The 10,464-nt window shown below is 41.9% G+C and overlaps 1 protein-coding gene across 2 annotated transcripts; it reads left to right on the top strand.

Annotated features, from left to right (window-relative positions):
* The first annotated feature begins 2,576 nt into the window (after window positions 1-2,576).
* LOC123407667 (probable indole-3-pyruvate monooxygenase YUCCA10) lies at window positions 2,577-4,164 on the top strand. 2 transcript variants are annotated; one of them, XM_045100863.1, is made up of 4 exons: window positions 2,577-3,188; window positions 3,447-3,680; window positions 3,768-3,839; window positions 3,985-4,164. In XM_045100863.1, exons 1-4 carry the CDS (start codon window positions 2,577-2,579, stop codon window positions 4,162-4,164), a joined length of 1,098 nt encoding a protein of 365 aa, XP_044956798.1. The 2 variants fall into 2 exon arrangements, with proteins under 2 accessions (XP_044956798.1, XP_044956791.1); XM_045100856.1 differs by having other exon boundaries at window positions 3,768-3,890.
* The last annotated feature ends 6,300 nt before the right edge of the window (window positions 4,165-10,464 follow it).

The raw sequence follows: 10,464 nt of genomic DNA, 5'->3' as shown, positions 1-10,464 counted from the left end.
AGGATGACTGAGTATGTGGATTTGCTTTACAAGCTCTTACTTGACTCTTTCCGATGTTATGATAAATTGCAATTGCTTCAGTGACTAAAGGCTATCTGTTGTTAATTCTCATTAAGGTTCTTGAGCCATACTTTACTTTGTGAAGGAATTATCACTTTAGCATGAGAGATTATATGATGGTATTGTTGTTCTAACCATGATCATGATGCCTGCATGTCCATATCTTGTTTTGTCTACATCTCTCTCTCTAAACATGTGGGCATGTTTATTGATCTCGGCTTTCGCTTGAGGACAAGTGAGGTCTAAGCTTGGGGGAGTTGATACGTCCATTTTGCATCATGCTTTCGTGTTGATATTTATCGCTTTATGGGCTGTTATTACACTTCACGGTACAATACATATGCCTTTTCTCTATTATTTTGCAAGGTTTACATGAAGAGGGAGAATGCTGGCAGCTGGAATTCTGGCCTGAAAAAGGAGCAAGTTTGAGATACCTATTCTGCGCAACTCCAAAAGCCGTGAAAATCAACAAGGAATTATTTTGGAATTTATAAACAATACTGGGCCGAAGAAATACCAGAGAGGAGCCAGTTGGAGGCCACAAGCCTGCTAAGCGCGGCCTACCCCCTGGTCGCGCCTAGGGTGCTTGTGGGCTCCCTGCTGGCCCTCTGGCCCCCCTCTTTTGCTATAATGAGGGTTTCGTTCTAGAAAAATTCAGGAGGAGGCTTCCGGGAGGAATCGTCGCCGCCACGAGGTGGAACTTGAGCAGAACCAATCTAGAGCTCCGACAAGGTCATCCTACCAGGGAAACTTCCCTCCCGGAGAGGGAAATCGTTGCCATCGTCATCACCAACACTCCTCTCATCGGAGGGGAATCACCACCATCAACATCTTCATCAGCACCATCTCCTCTCCAAACCCTAGTTCATCTCTTGTAACCAATCTCCTTCTCGCGACTCCGATTGGTACTTGTAAGGTTGCTAGTAGTGTTAATTACTCTTTGTAGTTGATGCTAGTTGGATTACTCGATGGAAGATTATATGTTCAGATCCTTGATGCTATTCATTACCTCTCTGGTCATGAATATGATTATGCTTTGTGAGTAGTCACTTTTGTTCCTGAGGACATGGGATAAGTCATGCTATAAGTAGTCATGTGAATTTGGTATTCCTTCGATATTTTGATGTGTTGTATGTTGTTTTTCCTCTAGCGGTGTTATGTGAACGTCGACTACATAACACTTCACCATTATTTGGGCCTAGAGGAAGGCATTGTGTAGTAGTAAGTAGATGATGGGTTGCTAGAGTGACAGAAGCTTAAACCCTAGTTTATGCGTTGCTTCGCAAGGGGCTGATTTGGATCCACTAGTTTAATGCTATGGTTAGACTTTGTCTTAATTCTTCTTTCGTAGTTGCGGATGCTTGCGAGAGGGGTTAATCATAAGTGGGAGGTTTGTCCAAGTAAGGTCAGCACCCAAGCACTTGTCTACCCACATATCAAACTATCAAAGTAGCGAACGCGAATCATATGAACATGATGAAAACTAGCTTGACAGAAGTTCCCATGTGTCCTCGGGAGCGCTTTACCTCCTATAAGAGTTTGTCCAGGCTTGTCCCTTGCTACAAAAGGGATTGGGACACTTTGTTGTGCCTTTGTTACTTTCCTTACTTGCTACTTGCTGCGAATCATCTTATCACATAACTATCTGTTACCGATAATTTCAGTGCTTGCAGAGAATACCTTGCTGAAAACCACTTGTCAGATCCTTCTGCTCCTCGTTGGATTCGACACTCTTACTTATCAAAAGGACTACGATAGGTCCCCTAAACTTGTGGTTCATCAGAGACCAGTTAGAAATGTCGTTATGTAAATATCTGCACAAAACATCCCGGTGGCCGCAACAAGTTAACATCTAAACTTTCCATTTATGCAGATATGGAAATTGTTTCTAATTCAGAAATTATGTTAGCGATACAACAAACATCTAAAAAAATTTGACAAATATAGCAAGAGGAACTTCCCTCGCGATACAAGGACGATTCCGAGGAAGGACATGCTCGCTTGAACACACGTCTCCAGATCACGTACAATGAATTATTTATTTTAGTTTCCATTTGTGCACATGAATAAAATCATAGGAAAAGGAAAGAAATGCTTGAATTCTATAGGTGAAAGGACGAAAAGGATAAGCATCTTCGCTTGAATCTACAAGTTTAGACTGAAAACATTAAACATCTTAAAAAAGAATTTTCATTAATGACGATAGGGAAGGAAAGAAACAGTAAGAATCGTTATACAAACATACCCAGAGGATAAGTTTCCAATAGAGAGCAATCGATCAAGAGCTGTGTTTGCTGCCTATTTCATATCAGAGCATAATTTTTGGATGGAAGTGTCAATAAATATTTACCTTTTTATTGCCTCAATCCAAATACATATCGACACAAGAAACATAGTAGCATATATATGCCCCCATATGTGCGTCTGTCATCCAAAGATTCATCGAGCAAACATACAAAAACTCTAGCCCACCACCTCGCCACTATCCCCCAGCTTTGTCAATTCTTCTATTCACAATGGAGAATGTTGTCGTGCTGATTGTTGGTGCTAGGCCAGCAGGGCTCGCAACGGCGGCATGCCTTAGCAAGTTCTCAATTCCCTATGTCATCGTCGAGCGCCAGGATTGCAGCGCGTCACCTTGGTGCAAGCGGGCGTACGATCGCCTCAAGCTGCATCTTGCAAAGGAGTTTTGTGAGTTGCCACACATGTCATACCTGGTAGATGCACCAACTTACATACCAAAAAACACATTTGTGAAGTACTTGGATGACTATATTGAGCGTTTCAATATCCAACCAAAGTATCTTACTAATGTGGAGTCATCGACATATGACAATGACAAAAAACGTTGGTCCATCGTGGCACATGACATGACAACGTGCACAATAGTCAAGTTCAGAGCAAAGTTTCTTGTCGTGGCAAGTGGTGAGAATAGTGCAGAGAATATCCCAATGATCCTTGGGCTGCAAAGTTTTCCTGGTGATGTCATCCACTTCTCAAGCTACAAGTCAGGAAAGAGTTACTCTGGCAAGAATGTATTGGTCGTTGGATCTGGCAACTCCGGGATGGAAATCTCTTATGACCTTGCGACCCATGGTGCCAATACTTCGATCGTTATACGAAGTCCGGTATGTACATGTCGTATATATTTCATTGGGTACAATTTCTGTACAGTTACTACTAGAAGCGTTGCAATTTTTCAGTGTTATTACTAATAGAAAGTATTTAGTAAAATAGAGCGATGTATTCTTTTATAATATGATCAAACAACTAAGAAACTAGAGGAACTAAAGGACACAAATATCAACTCTTGAAAGAAGACGATTCTATGAAATTTTATTTTATCATGCATGCTTTTAAAGAGCTGACATATTTTGTGGTTGTAGATTCATGTGATGACGAAGGAATTAATCCGCTTGGGGATGACACTTGCTCAACGTCTTCCACTGAATCTTGTGGATAACCTCCTTGTGATGTCAGCAAAATTCATATTTGGGGACCTATCGAGGCAAGGCATCACAAGGCCAAAAATGGGCCCAATGACCCTCAAGTCAGCAACCGGCAAATCCGCAGTGATTGATGTTGGCACTGTTGGGTTAATCAAAAAGGGTATCATCAAAGTAAGTATATCCTACACATGACATAAATTTAATATCAGATGTTTACTTAACATGCCAAGTTCTCAATATTTTATTTATCTCATATAGGTTCAAGGGGGTATCAGTAAGATCATGGGCAACATAGTTGAATTTCAATGTAGTAAAGAAATCTCATTTGATGCGATTGTGTTTGCAACTAGATACAAAAGCACGGCAAACATATGGCTCAAGGTAACAACAACGATATTTAAATATTTTTTAGTTTGTTTTCGTGCTGAAACAATTGTTAAATCTGCTAACAAGCTCTATATTATTTTTGAGCCAGGATGGTGAGAGCATGTTAAACGGCAATGGACTGCCCATAAAGGAATATCCAAATCATTGGAAAGGTGAAAATGGACTTTACTGTGCTGGGTTAGCTAGGAGAGGATTGGCTAGCATTGCAGTAGATGCCAAGAATATCGCTAATGATATCATATATGTGATGGGCTCTGGGTCGAGCTAAATTATGTTTTACATGTAGTTTACCATGGCAAGTGTGCTACATGGTTAATCCTTTGAGACATCTATCCATTGTGTTTCCTATATATCAATCCTGAGGTCTATATATGAGACATCTAACTTTCTTTTTATTTCGAGGTTCGTATGTGCCATGGAGTAATGTGTACTATTATACCATCATCAAGGGCTTTGTACTCCATGGTGCAAAATGCTTTGTAACTTTTGTTGAATCTAAAGTTGTCTAACGTGTTATATATACTTTAATTTTATATGAAAATGGCATGCCCTCAATACTTTATTATCTATACGAAAATCTCCCGTGTCATATTTCTTGTAACTACCATTGGTGATTAGTGCGACATTTAGGCCCTTGGGTAATGAGTCCAGGGTCGAGGGTGCCAATGACTTTTAAAAATGTGGGTAGTAAGTATGGCCAAAGATACAATCTATCTTGTGCTGCCAAACAATGATCTACTAGATTAGGAAGCCCCAATGTGATCTTGGAAAAATGTCAGCAACGAACATGCTCCATTAGTGATCACGAGGAATAGCCAGTTTGTTTTTTGCGGGAAATGAGGAATAGCCAGTTGTCAATGTAGCCAAGACAGCTAACACCATCTAGTACAGGCATGTGGTGAACCTCAGCACATGAGCCACAGGAATGGGAGGGGAATAGTTTGCAACTTACTACATACTGCTCTCAGATCAACATGGTCAGCTAGGGAAAGGAGGCGCTTGAGGACAAGACCAACGAGTTCCGGCGGAATATTTGACCAAGGTCCAAACTGTGGAGCCCTCATGTGAGTGTACACAAGACAAGACATAGGATTAAAAATTTAACAGATTAAGAAAACGGTAATGCATATACTTCTTGAACTATTCTAAGACCAAACGCCATTACATAGTATTAGAAGTTCAGAGCATAACCAGAATATGAAGATGCCACGGAAACCAGCACAGAATCCATTAGGCCTGAAATAAACTAGTAAAAGTTCAATAATCTCATAACTAGCCATGCGCTTCATGTTTAATTATCACATATGCTTCTTGTACATGGAACAGCAGCAGTAAAGCACCTTTGATTTGTCATGGTAACTAATACTAGGTTGACATGTTTTAGAACTGAAGGTGCATGACTAAAATGGAAATTTTGATCTTGTCATCTATTAGAAACATCGACAACAGTTTTTTGTCAATGGGAAAGCAGAGTTCTTAAAATAAAATAGGATGAGCAAGTGACATATTGTACCCAAGTTTAAGCATATTAGTGAAGATTTGTCAATTTACACTCCATTAAGCACCTTAAAACTTAGAAAATATAATTTTGGTTAGGCAAGGTCACAATCTACCAAAGAGGTGCCAATTACTTCTCGAGAATACCCTAAAATTTTGAATATTTGGATTATGGAAAGTAACAACCTCGAACAACAGCAAACAGGTAAATACACATGTACCAAGTACATAGAGACTAAGCAACGAAGCAACTATTCGTACACATTTGCAGTTTTTACATCAAAAAATACAAATCAACCCAAAGATAATCCGTACAGATTAGAAGTAGTTAAAGCCCTAAACGGGGAGCAGATAGGGGAGCAACAGACTAAAGGAGGGTTTACTGCTTACACTTGAGTGCGTGGTGGCCTGTTCAACGAGAGGTGAGGAGGTGGGGACTGGATAGGAACGGGGAACAGGTACGGCAAGCAACAACGGAGGCTTTGGTGTCTCCGGCGAAAGCAAGGCGAGCATCACGGGGGATTGGAAGCTGGCCATGGCCCATGGGTGGGAAGGGGAGAAGCCATGGAAACTGGGAGAGAGACCTGGGGTTGTGCGTGGCGTTTATTGCAAAGAAGGGAGCGAGGCCAACTCTAGCGCGCGACCCCATTCGGACGTCCTTTGGTCCGAATTCGGTTCATTTGGGCGGATGATGGGGTCATGTCCGAGCCTGTCCTGGGATACGGTGGCCATGCGCCCAACGCGCGAACGCATCCTTGGCCGCATCCTATCCGTCTCATTTTCAAACACAAGCATTTGAATATCCACGACCCATAGTTCAGGCAAGCGGCCCTAGATCGGCAACACAGCCAGCCTACACGTCCTTGCCGACAACACAGCCAGCGGTCGGCAACACAGTCGGCCTCCAAAAAAGAATAGGTTTTTCGCCGGCAACATGATAACCCACAAGTGTAGGGTATCGTAACAATCTTCGCGGGTAAGATAACCCAATTTATTGATTCAACACAAGGGGAGCCAAAGAATATTTATAAGTTTTAACAATTGAGTTGTTAATTCAATCGCACCTGAAAGATACTTGCTTGGCAATAAAGTATTAGTAACAACAGTGATATGGATGTGATGGTAGCAACGGAAATAAGGGTGGCAAAGCAACAAAAGTAAAACAACAAAAGTAAAGCAACCTGTAACCAGCAGGATTAAAACACTGTAGGCTAAGGGGACGGATGGTTGGTCATGGATGAGAGATATCATGTATTTAACTTGTGGCAAGGCACATAGAAAAGTAATGATCATCTAGGTAAATATCAAACATTAGGCATGTATCCCAAGGTAGTCTTGCGTGCTTGCAATAAGAACTTACACATCTTTTGTCCTACCATCCCGCTATCAACGGGGCCAAAAGGAACTTATGGAGATTAAGGTGCTCCTGTCAAAGCGCACCGGAACAAAGCATTAACAATCAATGGATACATGGAATCCTCAAACTATAGTCTATCCCCTTTGGTGTCCCAAGCTGTCACCATTTGGATCGCCGGTTCCGGACTATAATAGGTGCATACTACTTATAGATAGGACCTTAGAACACAAATATATTCATGAAAACATAAGGTATTCAGATCTAAAATCATGGCACTCATTGCCAAAGTGACAAGCATTAAGAGTAACAAGTAGTAGCAAAGATGATAAACACCATAGTAGATGATAGGCAACAAGCCCCAACAATCTGACGAACTATTACATGTTCTAACTCATCCAATCCCTACCACCCCCTTCACCTACAGCAGGGGATTACCCACACATGATGGGGGAAACCATGAAAGGGTGATGGAGTGATGATGGTGATGACAATGGCGATGATTTCCCCTCTCCGGAGGCCAAGGCAGCCTCCAAATTAGCTCTCCCGGAGAAGAACCGAGGGTGGCGGCGGCTCCACATCGAGAACTTGCAAAATGACTTCTATTCTGGGATTTCTCCGCCACGGGTAAAAATAGGAGCCAAGGTAGGGCATCAGAGGAGGTGGGCCCCACCCAGGCGGCCTCCCAGCGCGGCCAGGGGGTAGGTCGCGCCCACAGGTCGCGTGGAGGCCTGGTGGCCCCCCTGTGGCCCATCTTCTGGCCCAGGGTTCCTCCTGGTGCATGGTTTTTCTCTATTTTTTATTGGAATTTTCCGGGACGCCTAAAAAACTATTTTCCTGCACACAAGAAAACCATACAAGCAGCTCTGCTGAAAACAACGTCAGTCTGGGTTAGTTTTGTTCAAATCATGCAAGAATGAGGCCAAAACAATAGCAAAAGTGTTTGGAAAAGTCGATACGTTTGAGAGGTATCAACTTCCCCAAGCTTAGCATATTGCTTGTCCTCAAGCAATTCAGTTCAACGAACTAGACGCGGCAAAGAAAACTTTTAAAAACTCTTTTGCTTTATTAGATGTATATAAGAATGCACTACGAACAAGTCCAACAAGTTTTGAAGCAATGCTACAAAGAGAATGCATGAAGAAATCCTTCGATCATGTGAAGAGTGTCAAACAACTACAAATGAATAATATGCAACTGAAAATCATGACGAGATCAAAATGCACATGACTCGGACATACTAGAGTGGTATCTCGCTAGCCCCCAAGAGTGAAGCAAAACATAAATGCAGACACCCCTTCGGAGTCCTAAAGGAGACTAGAAATAAATATTTCAGAATAAGTAATATCACAATCATGCAGAAGACAATGTCATACTTTGGGACAATGCACATTACACTCAGAATGAAAATTATGCTCTCTATAGTTGGTGCCTTTTTTATAAGAAGAGGATAACTCAAGAGTAAAGTAAAATAGGTTGGCCCTTTGCACAGAGAAGCATTGATTTGCAGAGGTGCCAGAATTGAGCTTTTAAAACAGAGATGAATTTTTGTTGGTATGCTTTCATTGTCAACGTAACGACTAAGAGATCTCAATATCTTCCATGCTAAATACATTATAGGTGGCTCCCAAATAGAATAGTAAAGATTTTACTCCCCCTCCACCAATCGATTACACTCCACGGCGGACCGAATCCATGGGTACCATCCATACAAATAACAATCCTGGGGGAGTTTTGTTTCATTAAATTTGATTTGACTTTTGAGCATGGAACTGGGCATCCCAGTTGCCAGCCACTTTCTTGTGAATGATAGTGAACCAACACATATCTTGAGAATAACCCACTTAGCATGGAAGATACTGATAGCCCCTAGTCACTACATGAGCGATTCAGGCATACAAAACAAAATATTTATTTGAAGATTTAGAATACGACACATGCAAATTTACTTAGGACGGCACATATATACCGCATATAGGTAGGTATGGTGGACTCATATGGTGCAACTGGTTTCAAGAATTTTGGATGCACGTGCAGTCAGTCCGCTTAGTACAGGCGAAGGCTAGCAAAAGACGGGGAAACGACCAACTAGAGAGCAATAATTTTCATAATCATGTAGAGCGACAAAGCAACATTGAATCGGGCATGAAAGTGATATAACTATTCTAAAATAAAAATATCATCAAGGCTTGATATACTTCTAGTCATAAACATGTGTAAGCATGTGCCAAGTCAATCCTAAAACTCTCCAAAGGGAAATACCACTTCAATATGCCAAACCAAGAACAATGCAATGCATGCAAATCATTTCAATAACACATTATGCACTCCAGCTATTTGAGACTAGTCACAAAGAAAGCATGAACTACTGGGAAAGCATTGTAAACATAGCACTATGTCGCTACAAGCTGGTCTCTAGATCATAAGTACACAAATATGTACAAAAGTAAAAACAAATAGAGTTCATATCGGCTTTCTTTCTTGCATCCCTTCCGTCGATCTTCGTCATTATTGCATCGTCACTTGCATGATCGAACATAGAAAGATATAATCAAGTGCAATTGCAACCATGGACGTGAGCTGAACTCTGGAAACAAAGCAAACTAAAGAGAGAGAAAAAATATTTTTGGGTTTTCCAAAGGTTAAACGAAAGCAAAAGAAAAGAGAAATGTTTTTTGCAAAGAAAGAACAAAGAAGAATAGGCAAACACTCCGAAAATATTAAAAAGGAAACCACAGATGATACAATGAAAGGGGAGAATGGTACGTACTCCCCCAAGCTTAGGCTTTTGGCCTAAGTTGGGCTTGGCTACTGCGGGCTCCAGGAGCTCCCTCCGTCTCTGGGGTGGTATGGCTAGCTCCAAGAATTGTAGGGGGCCTCGGGCGGGTAAACTGATGCCCGACTGTCCTCCCAAGACGAAGGCTCCTCTTCTTCGGGAACAATCCCCTCCATGGGGTTGTCGAACTGCTGATGGATCACGAACTCGTACAGCTCAATCAAGGTGAAGGACCATCCGTTCCTACTAGCGTAATCAAACAAAAGTGGTGCAGGTAGACGAATCTCGCGAGTAGTAAGCTAGCCAAACCTCATAATATAAACAAGGTTACCAAACTCAGAAGTCCTAGTAACAAACTCATGCCTCTTCATAGCGGTAAGATCAAAGCTTATGAATGAAAAATGTGTCTCATCCTCGCGTACAGTGTGCTCGAGGTGCTCGAGGATAAGCGTGGCATAAATGCCACCAAAGTGAGGCCCTTTGCCGCTGTTAGCGACTAGGCGACGAGCAATCAAAGCGCCAATATTATACGTATTATCTCCTAAGAGGGCGGTTGCCAAGATAGCGAGATCCGGAGCCGAAATATTTCTCGTGTTGTCACGAGCTAACACCCCTCGAGCAATATAGTATGCGAAACACCTGATGTGGGGAAACAAGATGCTGGGGATCTTCCCCCGATGAATGTCTCGCGGATCCTTGCTGCAAAGGGAAGCGAATAGGGATTTCAGCTCGGAGGGCTGAACTTTCATTTTGGTCGTCTTCCCGACATTCCGCACACCTATATCGTCACAAAATTCTGCCAAAGACATGGTAAAGACATCCTCATATAATCTGCATTCAGTCACGGAAGTTTTATCATTATATCTAAACCAGTTGATAAAATAGTAGGTGAGTTTTGGATATTGTGGCACATGTCGTGTTACGAGACGTGTCAAACCTGC

This window comes from Hordeum vulgare, chromosome 1H, assembly GCF_904849725.1.
Source record: "Hordeum vulgare subsp. vulgare chromosome 1H, MorexV3_pseudomolecules_assembly, whole genome shotgun sequence".
In the NCBI taxonomy this organism is placed as follows: Eukaryota; Viridiplantae; Streptophyta; class Magnoliopsida; order Poales; family Poaceae; genus Hordeum; species Hordeum vulgare.
The sequence above is the reverse complement of the archived record's forward strand: the minus strand, read 5'-3'. Positions and strand labels throughout refer to the sequence as shown.

Coding starts and splice junctions, on each gene's coding strand:
- LOC123407667 (XM_045100856.1), top strand. CDS start 2,577: ATGGAGAATGTTGTCGTGCTGATTGTTGGTGCTAGGCCAGCAGGGCTC. Junction 3,189..3,446: donor CGATCGTTATACGAAGTCCG/GTATGTACATGT, acceptor TTGTGGTTGTAG/ATTCATGTGATGACGAAGGA. Junction 3,891..3,984: donor CGGCAAACATATGGCTCAAG/GTAACAACAACG, acceptor TTTTTGAGCCAG/GATGGTGAGAGCATGTTAAA.